General features: G+C 41.8%; 1 protein-coding gene across 1 annotated transcript in view; it reads left to right on the top strand.

Annotated features, from left to right (window-relative positions):
- The first annotated feature begins 3,963 nt into the window (after window positions 1-3,963).
- The window catches only part of ttll12 (tubulin tyrosine ligase-like family, member 12), a 46,238-nt gene continuing 27,036 nt past the window's right edge, over window positions 3,964-23,165 (top strand). Inside the window, exons 1-5 of the mRNA XM_080754055.1 lie at window positions 3,964-4,124; window positions 5,606-5,751; window positions 8,744-8,942; window positions 9,747-9,906; window positions 22,273-22,409. Coding sequence (XP_080610181.1) covers window positions 3,978-4,124; window positions 5,606-5,751; window positions 8,744-8,942; window positions 9,747-9,906; window positions 22,273-22,409 — 789 coding nt within the window. The 5' untranslated portion in view covers window positions 3,964-3,977. The remainder of the gene's footprint in view (window positions 4,125-5,605; window positions 5,752-8,743; window positions 8,943-9,746; window positions 9,907-22,272; window positions 22,410-23,165) is intronic.

The following is a 23,165-nucleotide window of genomic DNA, read 5'->3' as shown; positions in this document are numbered from 1 at the left end:
GAGCAAAGCCACAAACTTTTGAAGCAATAACGTTTTTTGTGAAGGTCCATGCAAAGTAAATGAAAGAGGCCAGGGAAAAGATGATCACAGATGCAGTCAAGTTGAGATAAAAGAACTCTGAGGCAATCGTCCCACCAGCTCCACTCAGTATCAGCCACACAACATAGCTGTTGATGGGGACTCCCAGGATGATGGGGATAGAGTTGATAGCAGTGTCTACTGCCAGAAAGAGAAAGGTGTTGATGGAGGAGTTGATGCCGTTTTCCAGTGTGTCATTCATCTTTGACTCTGTGTTTGTCCTGCCACTGGTACAGAAGAACAAAACATGATGGCTGGATTTGAATGCAGTTGACTGAATGTAACACTGACACAACAAAATCTTTTAAACAACTCTTTGTAACATTCTTCTGAAAACAATAACTATTCTAATGAACAAGGAACACAAGGTTAAAGTGTCTCACGTTTTGGATGCCAGCAGAGTGTTTCAGATCTCTGAGTTGGGTGTTGTGATGAAGTTCCTTCTGCAGACAGACAGTAAATCCTCCAAATGATGTCCTCTCTGCTTTGCCTCCTCTAACTATTCCCTTCCCTCCTTCTCCTTCCACTGTATTGCTTGTTGTATGCCTGCACGTATAAGATTTTTCATATGTTTTGATAGCTAATTCATGGAAATATAGTATTTATCACTCATTATGCAAACTTAGACAGGGTTTCATCAGCGCCGGCCCTTGATTGATAACATCATGCCACAGCAACACGCCAATATTTGTTTATTCTCATACTTGTTTAGTTTAGTTTAATTTAGTTTAGTTTATTAGCACATTGTTTTACAACAATATAATAAAATAGAACAATATATATCAAGGAACAAGATACTGTGCAAGGAAAGGAAGAAGCCGGCAGGTTTATTTGGAATCCTTTCCTTAATGGAAGAGATCATTAAAGAGCATAGATTAAAAGTTCAATAAGAACAATGCAAAAATATAGCTGCGAGCAGTGATAACGTGGCCAAAAAAAGCTAAAGAAAGCATCAAGGAGAGAAAAAAAAGCAGGAAAAGCAGGAAAATTGGGAAAAGAAATCAGGTCTTTAAACTTTAATGTGTTCAGCTTACTGTGGTGTGCTATTACTTTTCGCAAACAATTGGCCAAAGGGTGGCGCTGTAGGAAAGTGCAAACTTTGAACAGGTATAGCTCATGCTGTGTTTGACATATACAGCCATGAAACCTACACACATATGCGTCTCCTCATGCCAAACAACTTGACCTCTGAAATTTAGATCTCCCACCATTTTGAATTATATGAAAAACAGTAAAAATCTATCTCCTCCTGGGATTTTTGTGTCACGTGCACGGAACTTCCTTTACATGAACTTTGGACCAATAGCTAAAGATCTGTGTGATTTTTTTAAATTGAAAAAAATGTTCTTTTTTTTATAATTCAATGAATATTGCAGTATTATGCAAATTATTCTTCTGTCTCTAAAACATACATTCAAAGTCGCATTTTCATGATGAATTACTGTAGAGGGTTAGTCTTAGAGGGTTAGACTGAAACCAATCTTACTCCAATTGGCCAAAGGGGGGCGCTATATCATTTTGAGCAGTTTGTAAAACGCTTAAACCCGTTTTTATCCTGGGTTTTTGAGCAATTTGCACGAAACATTCTACACACAATCTAATGACCTTTATCTAACATGCCTATGAAGTGCACAAAATAATAATAATAATAAATATAGATGCAAGCAGCGATAAAGTGGCCAAAACGCCTCAAATCATAAACACAGCCTGCGATGTGCGTAACATTTTAGGAACAGATGCCAACCTTCTCACATTCAGAGATGGGCGAAAATACATTGAAAAGTATTTTGATACAAAATACAAATACTGGGTCAAAAAATGTATCAAAATACAAAATATAAATACAGGCCAGATAAATGTATTTAAGATTCAAATACGTATTTTGTATTTTGAAAATACATAAATACTTTTTATAAAAATGTATGCAATGATTAGTACTTTTATAGATTGACTGCCAAGTATTAAATTAACTGGCGAGGCGAGCGGGCGCGGTCCCGTGAATTCCCCGCGAGTGTGCTCGTTTGTGCATGCATATGTGGGCGGTGAGAGATGGATTGTGTTCATCTTTGTGAAATACCGTGCGCGGTAACCGCTGACCCAATCGGCAGCCATAGCGGTGACCGTGTATCGTGTTGTAGGCACTTAAATTGACCATACTATGGTGTTAGTCTTGAGCAGGCTGCCTAAATGTTTACCACTGTGTGCCAGTGTGTGAGAGCTCAGGCCAGAAGTGCCTTCCACACGATAAGCGGTCAACGCTACGGCTGCCGCTTGGGTTACCGCACCGCGGTGAGACACAAACACACTTGCTCAGTGAGTAAACGCCACAAGGTATTTCACAAAGATGAACACAATCCATCTCTCACTGCCCATGTACGCATGCACAAACGAGCACGCTCGCGGGGATTTTCACAGCACTGCGCCCGCTCGCCTCGCCGCCTCAATACTTCGCTGCGCGGCAGATATAGCCGCCCGCCTCTCATTGAATATGAATTACTAGGAGGCGGTGACTGCGTATCGTCTGGAACCCACTTTACCGTTATCTTCTAAAGGAACTATATGGCATGAGACTGAATGCACAGTTGCCTCTGTGCCAGTACTTCATAGAGTGCAAAACCGGCTCTGCCAGCCTTATAATAACTAAAACTGCACTCTGTTGAGGTGCCAACTTGCTCCTTGTGCACAAATAGTATGTATGGCCTGCATGGCCTGCTTGTGTATGGCCATGTATGGCCTGCTTGTGCGCCAGCAGAGCGTGCCATGAGGTGCGCAGTCCACTGGCATCACCACTGGCGATGCCAGTGATATCACCACTGACATCACCAGGAATGCTGGTCCCTCATTGGCTGTTTGATGACATTGCCAGAAATGCTGGTCCCTTATTGTGCTACATGCTTAAACACACACAGCTACCTACCTACCAACCTACATACATACGCAGATGAACGCAGTACTTGCGCGCAAGTAATTCGAAATTGTAATCATAATGCACGATACATTTGAAGCAAACCAAAGTCAATTGTGCTATGGCTGTATCACACACACACAAACCAACAGCAAATTAGATTGAAAGAAAATGTGTCTTTCCCCCTACAGTTTAAACCTTTGTGAATGTTTAAAATGTGTCCATTTGAGAATTAAATTACATAAAAAGTATTTTGTATTTCAAATACAGAAAATACTAGACCTGAAAGTATTTTGATACAAATTACATCAAATTTTTTCCGTCCCAGCCAAATACAAATTACAAAATACAAAAAAGTATTTCAAATACATGTATTTCAAATACTGCCCATCTCTGCTCACATTGGCCTGTTATAGTGCCACCAGCAGGTAACACATAACACATTTTTGTGAACAACGAGGGCACCACGTTGCACCCTTTTCACATTGGCCTATTATAGCGCCACCAGGAGGCCAAAAAGACCTACCTGACATGCCGGAGAAAGGAGACCTGTTCTCGGAAGAACACTGCTTCCGAGAACAGGGGTTCCTTGCTTAATTCATTCATCTTATGAGATGGTGCACATGGGCTGGGTTGGATATGCTTTCTTCCCCCCTCCCTCAACATCTGTCTTTGTTCTGTGTGATTGGTTTTACAGGTTTCTAAGTTTGCCAAGCAAATACCAGTACATACTGTAGCTGTAGGTCCATTTATAGGTCTATTTTTTACAGCATATGAATTTGTAATTATGACTATATGATTCATGTGAATTGATTTGATTGATCCCTATTGTATTTTTTATTATGATGATTATCATTATGAATTGTGTGTTATATCTAAAGCCTCAACCATAGAACCCGGGTCCTTTAATTAAATCCCCCATAGTGCAGTGCGCACACAGCTGACAGCCACACACACTTCCTCCTTGTCCACACGTGAAAACATTCAGCTGAGAATGATGACAACAAACTCTGCTGCCGTTATGAATGGAGAAGAGGACGAGGAGTTTAACGCGTTCCTGGCTCTGCACGTCGCTTCACTGCAGGCTTCTAGAGTACCTCCGATTTACTGGAAGAGTCTCTACTATAAAATAGTAAACGAGGTCTGTGTGCATTCTGTCTGGCTAACTTGCTATCATGAAAGCGTGCATGCGTCTACCGGAACATGTGTGGCCGATCGCCCCCCGCTACCCCCGCCTCCCCGTTTTTGCTCCCAGACCACGCCCCCGACCGTCGCGATTGGCCGGCTGTACTCGGCTGTACTTCTACTAATAATAACAATAATAAAATGAACTCAAAATAGTCTGATTCCACGCTATCCCTGAATACAGGACTCTCATATACATGAGAGTCCTGGTGCCGCCTCAACATGAGGAGTAGTGGGCAATCGAGCCCTTAACGGTTTGAGCTAGGAACGTCAGATTTAAAAAATAAACTGCTTACCCAAGCCAACTTTGCTAACGATTTGACGCCGCACAACGTTCATTACACGCCGCTCCCCGGTTGTTGAATAAAACGCATTTTTGTCCGAAATTATTTTGCTTAACATAGGACGTCCGCCTCTAGTGGACAGTCGCGTCATCGCATCATCTCCGTTCACTACAATGATCAACCGGAGATGACGCGACTGTCCACTAGAGGCGGACGTCCTATGTTAAGCAAAATAATTTCGGACAAAAATGCTTTTTATTCAACAATCCGGAAGCGGCGTGTAATGAACGTTGTGCGGCGTCAAATTGTTAGCAAAGTTGGCTTAGGTAAGCACTTTATTTTTGAAATCTGACGTTCCTAGCGCAAACCGTTAAGGGCTCGATTGCCCACTACTCCTCATGTTGAGGCGGCACCAGGACTCTCATGTATATGAGAGTCCTGTATTCAGGGCTAATTCCATGCTAGCCTGCAGCCTGTGTTGCCTTTAAAAAGTTGTAATTTTGCTCTGCAGTTTTGCCATATCCGGATTAGAGGGGATACGGAAAGTGTTTGTGTAGGGGACTGGGAAATTACCGGATATCGTAGGCGGACCATAGACCGGATACGAGCTTTGAAAAGTAAATAGACACCAGGCAGAAAGCCTGACGATGCGTGGCTGTAGTGCAGACATAGCCATAAATTATAACTTCCAGCAGAGATCGCTAATAGACACAACGTCCGAATATTAGCGATCTCTGCTGGAAGTTATAATTTATGGCTAGTGCAGACAGTGGTGGGAAAAAGTACTAAAAAAAAAGTAGTTATTTAAGCAAAAGTGTCAATTACTGCAATGTAGAAATACGCTTTTACAAGTTAAGTTATTTTAATTTTTTTTTATGGCAGAAATGTATATGGCTGAAGGCTTAAGTGGTTAATGTATATGTGTTGTAGTAATACCCTAATAATCAAAATAAGTAACTAGTAACTGAAGTTTTCAGCTAATTATAGTGGAGTAAAAGTACAATTATTTGGATCCAAGATGTAGTGGCGTAGAAGTAAAATTATTAGAAATTGGAAATACTCAAGTAAAGTACAAATACCTCGCAATTACTTTACACCGCTGCTTTGTAGACCTCAAAGCATCTAATGGGTGAACTCTTGTGTCTCTTAATAGATCTATGATGCTGGGGAGGTGTTTGGAATCATGCAAGTCCAGCCAGACAGTGATGGAGAGGAGGACCAGGGTGAGGCTGTGCCTGTGGTGTCCTGTAAAGTGGTGGTCACACGGGAGAGTGGGCTACATGCATCAGACCCAACCAGGTGAGGGCGCTAGAGCTTTAAAAACAACTCGCATGCAGACATGGCTTGGGCACCGTGACCTGGTCCTTTTTAAAACAAAATAGTATTTTGGGGGGTTGTTGACCCCTGTTATCTTCACTTCATTATAATCGTGTCTTTATATGAAAGTGGTAATATGAGTCGGAGATCTGTCCTGCTAATTTTGTCAGCATAGAAAGGTTAACATTGATAATGGACCTATACAATCTATGTCCCTATTTTGGCCATACCATTTATCAAAAATGTTTCCCCAAAAATAGCAGATCTACATTATCACAATGCATTGCCACACGTTGTGAGCTTGTAGACTGAATATTAAAGAATAATACATTTATAAATAAATAAATACTTTTGAAACGAGTAGGGCCTAAGTCGCCTTGTGGACTGGTTATTTTTTTTTTAAAGAATTAAGTGGTTAAACAAGTTTTCACAAACACAAGTGCTACAGTGTAAGAGCTGCTGAAGAGTTGTGACGATACCACCTGGTGTTGGGTAAATATGGATACCAGGTTCACATGGGTTACCATAACAAGGGGAATGGTCATCACTGTACATTTGCACACATGCATGCATTTTGTTCTCCCATCACTATTATGAGCGGTCAAGACCCGGGGAGCAGTAAGGGCTTATGTCATTGGTTCCCAAACACTGGGTCCCTTAATTTTTAGTTTTTTTGTTTCCTACTTTATTTTTTGTAATATTTCAAAAAACGACACGTTATGAGCTTGTAGATGTGCTGTTTTCACTAGTTTGGGTCCCGGGCAAACATCTAGTTTCTCTTTTGGGTCACGGGCTAAAAAGTGTCGGGGACCATTCAGCTATGGCTGCCTATGTGGAATATATAAGTGTCCGATTGTGTAAAGATCAAACGTAACGTGAAGTTGGACATGCAGGTGTTGACTGGATAGTGGGTAGTCTACATTATCACATCATCCCCATTCCCGTTCCGGCTGGAGACCTGTGTTGCGTGTCGTTCACATTTTCTCAGGTTCCTGTTTCTCCTACACTCCTTTCTAAATGGAGAAAAAGGTGCTGAAAAAGCACATTTCCATTCCTAAACCTGCCATTCCTACGCACTGCCATCCAAACCCTAACCCTAACCTCAGTAGGAATGGCAGTGGGTAGGAATGGCAGGTTTAGGAATGGAGAACTGCCCCCGAAAAAGATGCCCAAAATAATCAGATGGTTTAGACGATAGGGCATTTACTTATTTTTATTTTTATGATGGATAACTGCAAATTTTAGATCCTCAACTGTTGTATATTGTAATCAGTAAAATAATTCTGTATTTTTAATGGCACCGTTTAACTTGATCATGCTGAAAGCTGAATAAACATGAACAGCCTTTGGGCTTTGGGGGCCCCAAAAATGTCAAATGTTGGCAAATATTTTATTTACAGCTGAACAAGCTGCAGTGATGTTACTAGGTTTTCAATGTAATGGGTCCCGGGACCCACAGGTGGTTATTCAAATGGGTCCCAGAAAAGTTTTATGAGTCCTCAATACAATGTTTTCGAGCGCTGTGAGCTTGTAGATCGGCTATTTTCAAAATGTTTGCCTATTTCTTATATTTATTTTACAATTTGGCTAATGTTTGAACTTAGAACTAGGATTTCTAAATACACTAGGCTACAGACACCCATTTAATTATATTTATATCACTGGGACCCCAATTTATATTAAATGTTAAAATACTAGAGTACAAATGGAACAGGTCCATTTGGTTCCATTTGTTCACCGAGTTACAGACCCATAAAGTTATATTTGGTTCCTAACTATCATTTATCTGGGGACCCCCTGGAACTCCCTCAAGGACCCAGGACCCCACTTTGAGAACCACTAGTGAAAATAGTTTTTAGCTGTTCCAGGTTTAACTGATAATAAATCTTTACTGTGTTTATCTTACACAATACATTAAAAAACGAATTAAACTATCTAAACTAATATAGCAACTTAAGTAGAAGAAGTAAATTATTTTAACATGGACTCCAATGGAGGGGTGCATCCCCGGGACTCCAGGACCATGACATGAATGAGTCCCTGGGCGACTTGAATGAGTTTTTGATGCGGGATGCACACGTAATGTCATCACTTAGCTGTAAGTCAGAGTTGTGTCTCCCCTCTTTATATCCCATCAGAAGTCTAAAGCTTCATTTTGTTCGGCTCACATTGAGTACAGTCAGCAGACATTCTCCACCTGTTTCTTTTAGCTGTCACAGTAGTAGTGGGGTTATTTTTAGTTTAGAGGCAAGCAAGGCACATCAGCAACAATTTGTTAGTGAGTGGGCTAGCAACAGCAGTGAGAGCAATAAACAAATACTTGGGTGTCAAGAGCCAATAAAAGAGAGAGCACATCAGCAACAATTTGTTAGTGAGTGGGCTAGCAACAACAGTGAGAGCAATAAACAAATACTTGGGTGTCAAGAGCCAATAAAAGAGAGAAGGGTTAGGGTTACATAGTCTATCAATACATTTCTGTACTGTATATCGCTAATGAATATACATTTATCACCAATGAATATATGAATTGATTGATTGAATGATTACTTTATTAACAGTTTGCAAAAAGTACAGATGTACAGTTATACAATAACAATATTATTAACCACAATTGTACTGTCTTTATAGGCCTACTTGCATAATGGGGATATTTACTTATTATCATACATGTACCTGTATTATCATACATCATATGACTTATGACATTATCATACGCATGGAATGGATGCATTTAATCTCTCATCCCATTCAAAAACGGTAGATACAAAGCACTGCTGTCAAGATTTAGCATAGTGATAATATCATTATGAGCTATCTGCGTGAGGCCTGGCTTCGCGGACCCCCAGCGAATGGCAAGGGTCCGGACGCCAGGTTAGGGATCCATGATCTAGGACTAGGTGATTTACTGTATTTAGTCTATGAACAGGATCAGAGATGAATATAAAGTTCTGAATGCATCTTCTAACCTTTCCAGTGTGTTCCTGGTAGACCATGCATGGACCTATCGTGTGGAAAATGCTCGCAAGCAGCTGGAGCAAATCCCCGGGCTTCTGCCTAGAATGGCTTCCCTTATGGGGATAGACTTTCATGGAGAGGTCCCTGACCCCGATACAGTGGACCTTGTGCTGGAGGACATGTGGAAGTACAACCAGACCTATCACCTGTCCCAAGGGGTGAGAAATCTATACAGTTATAATTGCAATTTAAGGCTTAACAATAGGCAAAATAATGAGTGCAACATGGCTACAAATTGGATCTGTCACATCAAATCTATCCAGTGATGTATATTGGACTAGTTACCCATATATGGAGACCCCTGGTACCCATATATGGAGATCAATGTACTGTATATGGAGATATTGCTGTGAGAACCCAAACATGCTTACTCAGTTATTCGTTATGTGAAAGTCCTATGACATCTATGGCATCTGACATCATACATACAATCCCCTTTATGCCCATATATGGAGATCCCTGCTCTGAGTATCAGACATCACTGTGATGTCACCTGTTTATGCCCATATATGGAGATCCCTGCTCTGAGTATCTGACATCACTGTGATGTCACCTGTGATGTCACAGTGATGTGTTAGGGGGTACCACAGTGTCAGGCGTTACCCGTCCAGCCACGGACAAGCTGTGACGGTTCTGATAGTCACAATTAAGCAGCTATAGAGCTATATCTGAAACGCTGCAAAATGTGTACTGAAAAGTTGGTGCTGTAGAATCAGTCAATGCAAAACCTACAACCCTTACTTAGTGTGTTTGTTGTTACTGTATGTGCTACCCTCGGTGGCCATGACATTGTCATTGTCCGTGGTTTTGTGGCTATAGCTTGCCCTCAAAGAAAGGACAGAACAGATAGAGAATTGTTTCTCTCATCATTGGTTCCATCATGTGATAATGTTCAAATAAACTGAAATTCATAATGAAAAGCCTGATTCACTCGAATTCATCCCCCTCCACTGTGGATCCAGTCGGCAGAGGAGAAGGTGCCAGTCTGGTACATCATGGATGAGTTTGGCTCCCAGGTACAGCACTCTGACCAGCCCAGCTGTGGCATGGCTCCCTTCTATTACATACAGGGAGAGCTGGCCTACACCGTGCTCTGGCCTCTGCAGGACCTACAGGAAGGAGGTAACTGAGACATGCACTCACGGTCGCACGCACACACGAGTACATACGCACACAAGTCAAAGTTGAAGTGATAAAGTGTTGAGACTGATGCCAGTTTTATATTTGCATTTATTTCATGTCATGAAGTCGCCCACCTAAAATGGGTCCTACTAATTGCACCACAATACCCAAAAGTACACAAAACTACCCAAAAGTATACCCCAAAGTACCCAAAAGTACCCTAAAGTATACCCAAAAGTACACAAAACTACCCCAAACTACCCAAAAGTATACCCAAAAGTACACAAAACTACCCCAAAGTACACAAAACCTCCCCAAACTACCCAAAAGTATACCCAAAAGTACCCAAAAGTACACAAAACTACCCCAAACTACCCAAAAGTACACAAAACTACCGCAAACTACACAAAAGTACACAAAAGTAGGCAGGGACCAGCACCCAGGGGGTCCCTGGTGGCCGCCCCACCACCGGGGCCCACCACGGACCCCCACGGACCTCAGCAGCGCTGGAAAAAGCAAATGAAAAAATAAGCGAATCTAGCAGATCTACAAGCTATGTGCTGCTCCACTCCACATGACTATAGTAACTTCAACTAAGTTTTCAATTAAATGTAGTGGAATAAAAGTAGAATATTTGTATCCGAGATGTAGAACCACATGTCACTCTGTCTTCCAGAGTGTCCCTGGTGGCCGCCCCCCCGGTGGTGGGGCGGCCACCAGGGACCCCCTGGGTGCTGACCCCCTGGGTGCTGATCCCTACTTTCCGGTGGCAGCAGCCACTGGAAAGTACCTTATTTGTCCACTCTTTCATAGGTCAAGTTGAACTCTTGAAACAAACATGGAAATAAACATGTTGTCTTTGAGGATTATTGAAGTCTGTAATGGTTCAGTAAACTGCTACCTGTTTCCCACATGAGAAGATAAACGGCTCTGTGATATTCTGCCAGCCCCCGCCGCCTTCGCCTACTCCTTCTTCTTCAAGGTCTTCCCTAGCGGATAGTAACTGGCACTGCTGGTGACCTTTGTTGACTCCATAATACATCTGTCATGTATGCCCAGAATCTCTTTCTCATCTAGAATGTTCCATTTTTACACTGGGACTGTTAAGGTGGTTGCACACTGCTGCGTTTTTCGTTGCGAAATGCGTTTTTCAGGACAAGGAGAGAGAGGGAGATAGAGAGAGCAAGGGACTGAGTGGTGCGCGAAACGGGCGGCAGTGTGCAAACGTGACTGACACAACGTGAGGTTGATTTTTTTATTTGTGTGATCCGAAATTCACTCCGATATTCGGCCCGAAAAACGCAACCAGCTTTACTGCTTGCCGCTGTCGCTGTTCATCTTCTCCTGTCTCCTTACTCTTTTTTTTTAATGGTAAACAGCTTATTTGGCTATTTTTCCAGCCTTTCCCGGCTATCGCTGTTTGGTACTGCTACTGTCCCTATTTGGCTGTGTCCGTTTGAATCCTTCAGACCATATCCCAATAACACTTCCAAGAACTTTGTTTTTTGCCAAACTTTCCATCTGTGTTTTGGTTGCATGTAAACTTCTGTGAGAGCCTCTTGAACTTTGAATGCACAGAACATTTACTCAACCAGGTTTTAAGCTGATTATATGCTAATACTTAACACATCTATTGCCGGGTATATAATTAATTCAGTAGCCAGTGCCAGGGTTTATCAGTGTTTTAACCTTATTTCCGAGGTTCCTTGAACGCACCACCGGTCCAAATGTTATCCGATTACTTTTGCTCATCGCTATGGTCGTATTTTTTTCACCCAGAAGAGAAAAATTACAACCGCTGCCATCTGTACTTTTGTTATGGTCCGTAGAGAAGGGCTTGTTTTAAACAAGAACATGATCTGGAGATAGATTACGAGATAAATCCATTTTCCTTCACAGCAATCCATTGCAGTAAACTGAGGTTTTCATTTCCGGATGACTACATCTCCACAGACCGCACGCTACCGTTAACAATAGGAAACGTTATATCCCGACTCAAGTCGGGAAAGGCACTCGGCGGACGGATTTGAAATCTCGACTTTAGTCAGGGTAGACACCCTGTGTGTTGAGAGGCCTGGGCTCAAAAGGCCTCACTGGCTTTCTTTGAAGGCCCAGCAGGTCACCTAGGATTTCGCTATTATTGCGACCGTAGGTCGCACTTACTACAGAAAGCTGCTCGAGGTGTCCGTCAGTCAGTCAGTCAGTCAGTCAGTCAGTCAGTCACTCCGTCACTCCGTCACACACGTCACACTTTTGCCCTGCTCATATCTCCGCAACCGTTGCCCCGATCCATGCCAGATTTTGCACACACACTCCTTACCTGCCAAACTACAACCTCCAAGGACCCCCGGAGCTCCAGGGACCCCCAGCTCCCTCGGGGACCCCCAAGTGTAAAAAATGAGCACATGTGCAAAAATTACCAAATGACCACCCCAACGGAGCTGCTCACGGGGAATTCCTGGGGACCACCCACTCCTGCTGCTCCAGAACGGATGCAAAAGTGGTGGCGCCCCCAGTGGAGGACCCCCTGCCACTGCAGCTCACATAAAATGCCGTAACTCGGGCTAGGAGCGTCCGGGAGAGCCGGGGCCAGTACCTATTCGTCCGCCAAGGCAACGCGGACACCCCACCCCTCATTTCTCACATGGCCCTCTTCTAGCGCCACCTACAGGCCGAATTTTAAAACACATTTTTGGCCACTGCTCCTACAGTTTTGACCCTCCAATCACGAAAATCACTACACAGTATGTCTACACTCATGTCATTAACATGGATCAGGAAGTTTTTGGAATAAAAAATGTTTGCCCTATTTGTGGAGATAAGTGACCTACTTACTGGTATAGGTTTGTGCCTCTCCACACTTTATTCCCTGTTGTGGAAATTGAACAGAATGAAGAGTAAATACTAATGTACATTTTAGAAGATTTATTCAATACAAAAGATGATAATATGACAAGAATTCCTATGTAATGAGGAATATAACGATGAGAAAATAAGAGTAAAGAGTAGAAAGAGGGAAGGAAATGTGGACAGGGTCCAGTTGTCTTGGAAGGAGTCTGACACAATCTGGATGTTGAGACAGCTTAAAGGAGTAGTTCACCCCCAACATGACCTTTTTTTTCTATTGATTACTCACCTCATGGAGACTTGGGTTTGATATTTGTTTTTGCTTTTTGTCACATTCCTAAGACAAAAATGTGATTGTAGTAAATGTACCCCCATTGATTCCGGATGGGGACCCGACATCCAGGTATCAATGGGGTTACATTTATTGTAATCAGATTATTATTTTAGGAATGCGACAAAAAACTAAAAATATTATTGAACTCAAGTCTCCGTGAGGTGTGAGTAATCAATAGAAAAAAAGTCATTTTGGGGGTGAACTACTCCTTTAAATACAGATTCTGCAAGGACACATACACATTGTTAGGATAATTCTGGGGACTGACATTCCTTCTGTCTGTTCTCTCAGCAGCACGTGAGTATGGAAGGTCAATTCTGCCTGATTATGAAATGTGCTGCTCCACACTCAGCGACTGAGAGCGGCGACACTACCCTGACCAACTATTGCATGAACAAGTGTTCCATTCTTATCGACTGAGAATGGAAGGCCCACTGCTATATGCCGAGGCCATAGTCTCTGCCCTTGCCAAAATACTGACGCCTGATACAAGAAACTTCAACACCTCATATAACTTGTCGTCTTGATGTCTGGGTCTGCCGCAGGGGAATAGCTACTGTACTTGACTTTGCTGTATGGGCCTGCTGCTTCATAACTACACAGTACATTGAGGGTGTACTAGACTCATATGACATATTATCATACTCATGTACTTCCCGTGTTAGGACATTACATTCAGACACATAAACATACAGTCATATATATATATACCGGTATATGTATGTATGTATATTTATATATATATCAGGGTTTCCTGCAGCACTTTACAGGCCAGGCGCCCCGCCCGGCCAGAAAACCCCCCCGCCCCCCCAAGGGTATAAAAAAAAAAAAAAAAAAAAAAATCCTTTTTTTTTTTTTTTTTTTTTTTATATTTTTTTTTTCAAAAAAACTTTTTGGACCTCCAACAATGTACTAGGCATGATCGCGATCGCGAAATTGCATGTTTAACCCCCATACCAACCCTATCTTTCAAACATGGCAGCCATGTGAAGTTACTTGTGCCTCACTGGCAGGAGAGCAGAGCAGCGCATGCAGCTGCTTAATTGACGGTCGTTAACTTCTTTTGAAGTTCTCTGAGAGGCGAGCCTAGCCTAGGTCAACTTGACAGTGACACAGCTGCACAGCGAGTCGTAGATTGCGTAGAGAGAGAGAGAGAGAGAGAGAGAGAGAGAGAGAGAGAGAGAGAGAGAGAGAGAGAGAGAGAGAGAGAGAGAGAGAGAGGAGAGAGAGAGAGAGAGAGAGAGAGAGAGAGAGAGAGAGAGAGAGATCTTCTCATTTACTCACAACGACACAAGTAAAGTACAAATACCTGAAAATCTCCTTTGTACAGTATAAGTACAGTAGGCTACTTAAGTAAATCTACTTAGTTACTTTACACCAATGTTGTTGTTTTTTTACTGTGCTGTAGACTTCTATTTATATGGCACGAGTGCTGGTTGATTAACCTGGGGGAAAAAAACAAGTTACACTGTCCTGTGAAAAACCAAAGTAAGATGAATGCTAAATATATAATTGATAACTCAACAATCGATAAATCAATAGCCTAAAAAGGAATATGAATTGTATTTCCGTTGCATTCCCTCTCTCCTGTCTCTGCTATCATAACTACTGTACATCCCGATATAAATCTGCTCCTGAGCTAGATTCTCAACCAATTGTAATGACTGCTATATCTTGACATATTCTTGACAGCCCGAGCCAAAGAAAGCTTTTACTCTGACCTGAGGGATTTGTGACCTATGACCCTTGGGCCTTTAGCTCTGATCATGTGGTGACCCATGTAGGGATGGGACGATAGGCGATATTATTGTTTATCGTGATAAAGAACACTTAATTTATTGTGATATCGTCCTCCGTCATGCACTGGGATCAATTCACCTTTTATTTGCCGAGCTGTATATTATCCGGTACCACTTAAACCCTCTATAACTGGTAAAAGGTACTAATAATATACAGTCTTTTTTCATTCTCTGTCAAATGTTTTTGCCAAAAAATAGCCGATCTACATGCTCACAATGCGACACGTTGTGAGCTTATAGATCTTCTATTTTTTGGCAGATGTTCGCCCCAGGATAATGGTATCGTAAATCGTGATTTCTTTTGTCACAATAATCGTAATATGAAATGTTCATATCGTCCCATCCCTAGACCCATGTATGTTTGTCAAGACAAAGAACTTATTCTATACTTATTTTGCTTCCCCATCTACCATCTGTTTTGGAAGATGGGGATGTTTTTGAGCTACCAAAACAAACCGTGAAAACAATGTGTTCTGTGTTACTGTATCTAATGTCATTATGATTTAACGGTCTCAGCATCCAGTAGACTACACATCGCAGACTGTTCTAAAGTGATAACAAACTAGAATCAGCACATACTCCCTGTGACATATTTATGATGGTAGTTAATGAAGCAACTTACGCCATCGTAGCAAGGTCAGCAGAAACGGGTAACAAAAGCTGTGCTGTCTTCCCGTAGAGGCCAGGGTGCCATATGTGGCTAGAGGATGCTGTGTAGAAAAACCTTGTAGCCGTGACCCCCCCCCCAAAAAAAAACATGATCAGGTATTATGATTACACTAGGAAGTGTTAACATGTTGTTTTTATGTGGCCAGTTTTGTTTACTTTATTGACACGGTGCCATGGCATTGGTCCGAAGGTTCATTAGTCCGAAGGTTCATTAGTCCGAATTTGTTAAGAATACTATGCCTAACTCTAACCCTAACCCTAACCTCAGTAACCCTAACTAAATTCGGACTAATGAACCTTCGGACCAATGAACCTTCGGACTTATGGGCAGTCCCCATTGACACAATTGTATAAAACATTGTGTCCAAACAATAATCGAAAACCCTTTAATAAAAACTTTAAAAAGTACAAATGACATTACATTAAATAATAAATAAATTATAAACAACACAAAATCCCTTGACTCATACAACCAGAGCTTTCTGTTGCTCCAAAAGTGACAGGCAGGCATGCAGCATACGCAAAGTTTCTCTGTTAGTGCCCACAAAGAGTGAGCTCAGATCATAAGAGTAAAGAGTAGAAAGAGAGAAGGAAATGTGGACAGGGTCCAGTTGTCTTGGAAGGAGTCTGACACAATCTGGATGTTGAGACAGCTTAAAGGAGTAGTTCACCCCCAAAATGGCTTTTTTTTCCTATTGATTACTCACCTCATGGAGACTTGGGACCTTGGGTTCAATATTTGTTTTTGCTTTCACAAAAATGTGATTGTAGTAAATGTACTCCCATTGATTCCGGATGGGGACCCGACATCTAGAATCAATGGGGGTACATTTATTGTAATCAGATTATTATTTTAGGAATGAGACAAAAAACTAAAAGTATTATTGAACTCAAGTCTCCGTGAGGTGTGAGTAATCAATAGAAAAAAAGTCATTTTGGGGGTGAACTACTCCTTTAAATACAGATTCTGCAAGGACACATTGTTAGGATAATCCTGAGGACTGACATTCCTTCTGTCTGTTCTCTCAGCAGCACGTGAGTATGGAAGGTCAATTCTGCCTGATTATGAAATGTGCTGCTCCACGCTCAGCGACTGAGAGCGGCGACACTACCCTGACCAACTATTGCATGAACAAGTGCTCCATCCAGTAGACTACACATCGCAGACTGTTCTAAAGTGATAACAAACTAGAATCAGCACATGCTCCCTGTGACATATTCATGATGGTAGTTAATGAAGCAACTTACGCCATCGTAGCAAGGTCAGCAGAAACGGGTAACAAAAGCTGTGCTGTCTTCCCGTAGAGGCCAGGGTGCCATATGTGGCTAGAGGATGCTGTGTAGAAACCTTGTAGCCGTGACCCCCCCCCCCCCCAAAAACATGATCAGATTCAGGTATTATGATCACACTAGGAAGTGTTAACATGTTGTTTTTATGTGCCCCGTTTTGTTTACTTTATTGACACAATTGTATAAAAGATTGTGTCCAAACAATAATCAAAAACCCTTTAATAAAAACTTTAAAAAGTACAAATGACAATACATTAAATAATAAATAAATAATGAACAACACAAAATCCCTTTACTCATACAACCAGAGCTTTCTGTTGCTCCAAAAGTGACAGGCGGGCATGCAGCATACGCAACGTTTCTCTGTTAGTGCCCACAAAGAGTGAGCTCAGATCATTACATTCAAGTCCATATTTCCCTCTGATGTCTTGTGTCATTGGACACACCAGTATGTGCTGTTCATTTTGTATACCAGTCTCACATTGATATGTAAGCTGTTCAGGTGGTATGCGATAATGCGACTCCACCTTCCCATTTTACACATGCAGTCTGAGAGGACAACTGTAAATGTTATCCCCAAATAGTCCTCAATGTAAGGTGTACTGCAGTTTATTGTATATAGTGGATGAACAGATAATCTGGTTTGATGGCTTGGTATGTCTTATATCTGGTTCCCTCATTGGATTGCAGTTTCATGTCTCTTCGGTCCCTCACAATATGATCTTGTTTCTCCATTATCTCAGTTACTGTATATGAGAATACATGACTTGGTTCTCCTTCTTTAGCAGTTGAAGAACATGCCACAAGGGGTCACAGGAGAGTGTTTTCTGCTGGTGATTCAGTCCGAGTGTATCAAAGGGTGCGTTCGTAAATGCGCCCCGTTTGTGGTTAGGGTTAGGGGTTATGGTTAGGTTTAGGCATAGTTTTACTGAGGTTAAGGTTAGGGTTAGGGTTAGGCATAGTTTTACTGAGGTTAGGATTAGGGTTAGGTTTAGGCACTCACTACACTAAGCACACACCCGTTGCGCATTTCCGAACGCACCCTTTGATACACTCGGACTGAAACACCAGAGGAAAACACCATCCCAAGGGGTCACACCCCTGTTTCACTAAAGCTGTGTATTTCGTGTGTATAAAGAAATAAACACAGACCAGATCGGTTGAGAGATTTAGGGTGCGTTCGGAAATGCGCACTCAATGCACTGGTGTGCCATGTTGTCGTTCGTTTATTCGGTGCACTTGGTGCGTTGTCGTTCGGAAATCCAGTGCGCGGCGCACCAGTGTGCTGAGTGCACGCACTCACCAACCCTACTCATAAGATGGGGTTTGACGGTGTGGTGCGGCAGTGCGGTGTTCTTATTGGTTGGTTTTCATGGCCATGTCTCGATTATGCGATTAATCGCATAATAAAAATATATTTTTTTATTGGCTCAAACTTGCATAATATGTTGTATATTTGGTGCAGGATGCATCCAAATAAATGTATTTTTAATTATACTTTTATTATGTATCCAATACATTATAAACTCAATGTTATTTATTTCATTATATTATAATATAATATCAACGTTACGTTAGCATACTTCGCAACTGCTGCTTTCAGAAAGTTTACCTTCAGAGTTCAGAGTGAAAAAGCGCTCAGCTGCCTCTTAAAACTGGTCGTTCTTAAATAAGCCACACTGAACGCACTCTCCAACGTCACGCCCACTGCACTCACTACACTGAGCACACACCCGGTGCGGGTTTCCGAACGCACCCCTAATATAATGATAAAGATGACAAAAAGAATTGGAAGTCATTTTCACTCCCAAGGTGGCAGAGGCGGCTGGGACTGGGAGATGTTGTTGACCATTCAAGTGTCACTGTCTGACCTCTGGCTGAAAACTCTTTGGTGTGGTCAGCCAATACAAGTGGCCTGCCAGGCTGTGTTTTTTTATTCAAGTAAAAGTATCAATACTGCAATGTAGAAAATAAATACTCTTGTTAAAAGTCTGGAATTCAAAACTTTACTTGAGTAAAAGTACAAAAGTATCGGTGTAAAAATGTACTTAAAAGTTTTCAAATGCATTGTGAGCTTGTAGATCTGTTTTCAAATGGCCGAAATGTATATATAGGGCTGAAATGCGTAATGTATGTTTTGTAATAATGATCAAACTCACTAGCGTTTTCAAGTATTTGTAGTGGAGTAAAACTGCAATATTTGCCACTGAGATGTAGTGGAGTAGAAGTAAAAGGACTGACAATCTGAAATACTCCAGTAAAGTAAAAGAAATACCTCAAAATTGTACTTAAGTACAGTACTTGAGTAAATATACTTTAGTTACTTTACACCGCTGCTCCTCCTTGGCTGCTTCTGTGTGTTGGCTGAACTTCTGCTCTGTTCCTCTCAGCTGAGACTGGTGTTTTCTCTCTACTCCTGTCTTTTCTCTGCGCAGGTTTTGGTCCTTTTCCATACTATTTTTCATTATTATATTCCATTATACCTGTCTGTTTGTTCCTGTACCAATCATCAGGGGTGTCACACCAAATTCTGGGCCCTGGGTACAATGATTGACTGTGGGCCCCCCATGAATGGGAACGCATTATGCATTATGTTGTGCTTTAACCATTGAAAAATAGCAGATATACAAGCTCACAGTGTGGCACCGAGTGCCACGCTGCGAGCTTGTAGATCTGCTATTTTTGAAAAATCGTGAAAATTTGTGCAGGTCTTTGAATATTTTTTTGTCTTCTAAATCCTTCTAAAGTTTTTATTTTATTTTTTATTTTTATTTTTTTAACTATGTTTCTATGTCAGTGGTGCTCAAACCTTTTCATTTGAAGGACCCCCAAAATGTTATGTATTTGGCCACAGACCCCCATCTCAAAATATTTAGTTCCAGAGACCCCCAGAAGCAAAATTTAAGTTTAGTATTTCGCTTAAAAAATACATATATTCAAAGATTTGCACACATTTTCACGTCTTTTCAAAAATAGCAGATCTACAAGCTCGCAGCGCGGCACTCGGTGCCGCGCTGTGAGCTTGTATATCTGCTATTTTTTAGTGACTACGTCTGCCTCTCTGTTGACTACTGAAGAAATGTAATAATGTGTGGTTTCGTTGTCCGGGACCGCATTCCTTGGGCAGTGCGTAATGCAGATCATAGCAACAGCAGCGCCTCTTGGGAGGCGACATTGTTGCTATGGAAAACCCTTAACCTTTTGACCCAGTTAAAAGCACCCTTTCTTCCTCAGTTCTCACTGTGCTCCCAGCAGTTGTCTTGGAAAAAACGATTTACAGAATGTTCAGTTGCTCGCTGTCTCTTACAAGCTGTCTCTATAAGCTCACAAGGCCTTGTGAGAGTGTAGGTAGGCTATTGTTGGTGTGCGACACCGGTGTTCTTTAATCTTTACACCCTGTGATCCCCCAAAAGAATCATATTTAAACTGGGACCCCCACCTTGACAAGCACTTGGAATGTGCTTTACTGCAGAGATACTCAACTTAAGATGGCTCAGGGGCCACTCAGCAAAATACCAAAAGTCCAAGGGCCGCAAACTAAGAACGAGGTCCTATTTTAGACATTTAGACATTATTTTGTAACACACTACATGAGTAGTCTAAAAATTAAGGAAACAGAAAACAGATACATTTCCATCTATAAGGCCAAACCTCATTGAACAAAAAGATTCTTGTGGAATGATTATTAGTGGTGAAATGAATGTTTCTTCTTTTGGAACAAACAAACTAGCAAAAATAGTTTCAGAGAAACTGAAAAATAACATGAGAAATTATTTGTCCACACTTAAAGTAGACAAAATATATCCTATTGGTGTGACCATGAAGGGCCGCATAGACATGCCGCAGGGGCCGCATGCGGCCCACTGGCCGCAGGTTGAATAGTGCTGCTTTACTGTCATCCTGGGACCCCCCCCCCCCTCCATCACGACAGCTTAAGTTGGGGCCCTTAGCTGCTGTGTACATGTACATGCTTGCAAGAAGAAGAATGTGTGTGGGAGTCTAAAGACTAAAGAGGATACTGCGTGGGTGTAAAGGATGTATGGTATGTTGTCTCTACGCACCTGTGTCAACTCAACACCTCAGGAGAGAGGAGTTTAGCCTTGGCCAGAAGGAGGAGAGGGGCAGTGATTTAATTGGCCACCGTGTAGCGGGTCAGGGTCGAAACACCTGATGAACGATGGTTCCTGCGGTCCTGCCTGAAGTCAGACATCAACTCTCCCTGGCCAAGGCTACATTCACCAAATGTGAATTAAAGAGAAGCATCTTTAGATGTAATTATAATTAGGGCTGTCACAATTATTACATAATCGTATAATCACGATTATTTGACATAATCGTGATTATTTTTCATAATCCTCATAATCGTTTCCATGTTGAAAAATGTTCATATATTTTTTTTAAGTAAAAATTGTGGAAATAGCAGATAGGCTATTTCCACTATATATATATATTTTTTTTAAATATAACGTTGTCAAATATGTCAGTAATTTCTTTGTATATTAAGGTTATGTGTCATATCTATGATGTGCAACTTCAAAGCCTACAAGCCAAACAGAAATGTAATTGTCAACGACAAAAATACAATTAAATCGTTAATTGCAATTATTTGAGTGACAATTAATCGCCATGTAAAATGTCATAATCGTGACAGCCCTAATTATTATCATAGAGGGAAAAAAAGACAGTGAATGAAAGTGTAGGCATTATTGTTGGAAAAATATCTTCTTCTTTCCAGGGGACACATCTGTAGTGACTTTATTGCTTCCTTTTGGAATAAAATGCGACTTTGACCCGGGACAACATAACTGATCACACTAGCCACACTCTCTACCCAGCATCCTGCTAGCCACATATCGTCGTTGTCGGGTGGAAACTTTGTATGTCCAAAACCGTTCGTTTTTGTATTTATCATTTTAAAAATGAGTTAAACTAGTGAAAACAGCCAATCTACAAGCACACAACGCCTCGCACCGCGAGGTGTTGTGTGCTTGTAGATCTGCTGTTTTCACTGCTTTTGTGCGCCGGCCTTGTGTGATGAAGCAGTGCTTTGCTTTGCGAAAACATCTACAAATTTGAAACTTGGAGATACAAGGTTTCTGCCCGAAAGTGACGATTTGGTATACCCTACCCTCTGGTAAATGAACAAGAAGGAGAAGTAATCTATGGTTTGACAATTTAGATCAAAGTTGTCATAGCAGAGAGTAGAGACAGATAGCATATTAGCCTGGTGGGCTATACAGTACTTGTTGCCTTTATTTTGTATATTTTGGGCCTGTACCCAAAAATATTATGGTATAGGTAGGCCTATAATTCAAAACAAACCAAGATTAAATGCAGAACCCACAAAACAAACCACTAAAAATGCCATGAATTTAACGTCTTCTCACTCTCTCAAGTCTTTTTATGTATATACTATTTTTGTTGCAGATGAAATAACACGGGATTACGCATATGGTGAGACAAAGCCCCTTGTGAGGCAGTGCCGTCTGCTGCCATGGGTACCACCAACTGACCTGGAAGGCGTCAGCACTGTCACCCCTGAACCAGCCGACCTCTACTATGAGGTAAGGACCAAACCTAATAAACCAGTGGTTATCAACCTTTTCAGGGCGCAACCCCCAAAAGAATCATATTTTAACTGGGGACCCCCCCACCCTGACGAGCACTAAGAGTTCAGGCATTACATTTTGTATAACATGGTTCTATTGGGGAAAATAGCAGATCTACATGCTCACAACGCCTCGCGTTGCAAGGCGTTTTGATACCTATGAAAAAATACCATTACTGCATTAAAACAAATAAAATAAAATAAACGACACTATAGAAACCAGTAAGACTCCCTAATCGGGAGATAAGCGACCGTCAGGTCGCAGCGTGATTTTAGCGCAAAATGTGTAGGAGCAGTGTCCAAAAATGTGTTTGAAAAAATCGGCCAGATGGTGGCGCTATATGGGACAGATCCATGTTGATGACATGAGTGTAGACATACTGTGTACCGATTTGCGTGATTTTAGGGCAAAATCTGTCGGAGCAGTGTCCAAAAATGTTTTTTTAAAAATCGGCCTGATGGTGGCGCTATATGGGACAGATTCATGTTGACGGCTCTCTTGGCGCCGTCAAGGCGGATGCGTGGGTACCGGCCCCAACTCTCCCGGTCGCTCCTAGCCCGAGTTACAGCATTTTATGTGCGCTGCAGTGGCGGGGGTCCTCCACTAGGGGCATCCATGCTGGAGCACCAGGAGTCGGTGGTCCCCGGGAATTCCCCGTGAACAGCCCCGTTTGGGTGGTCATTTGGTGATTTTTGCACTTTTTGGTGGTGG

Source organism: Nannobrachium achirus (assembly GCF_963921795.1).
Source record: "Nannobrachium achirus genome assembly, chromosome: 23".
NCBI lineage: Eukaryota > Metazoa > Chordata > Actinopteri > Myctophiformes > Myctophidae > Nannobrachium > Nannobrachium achirus.
This window is presented reverse-complemented; position numbering and strand designations above follow the sequence as displayed.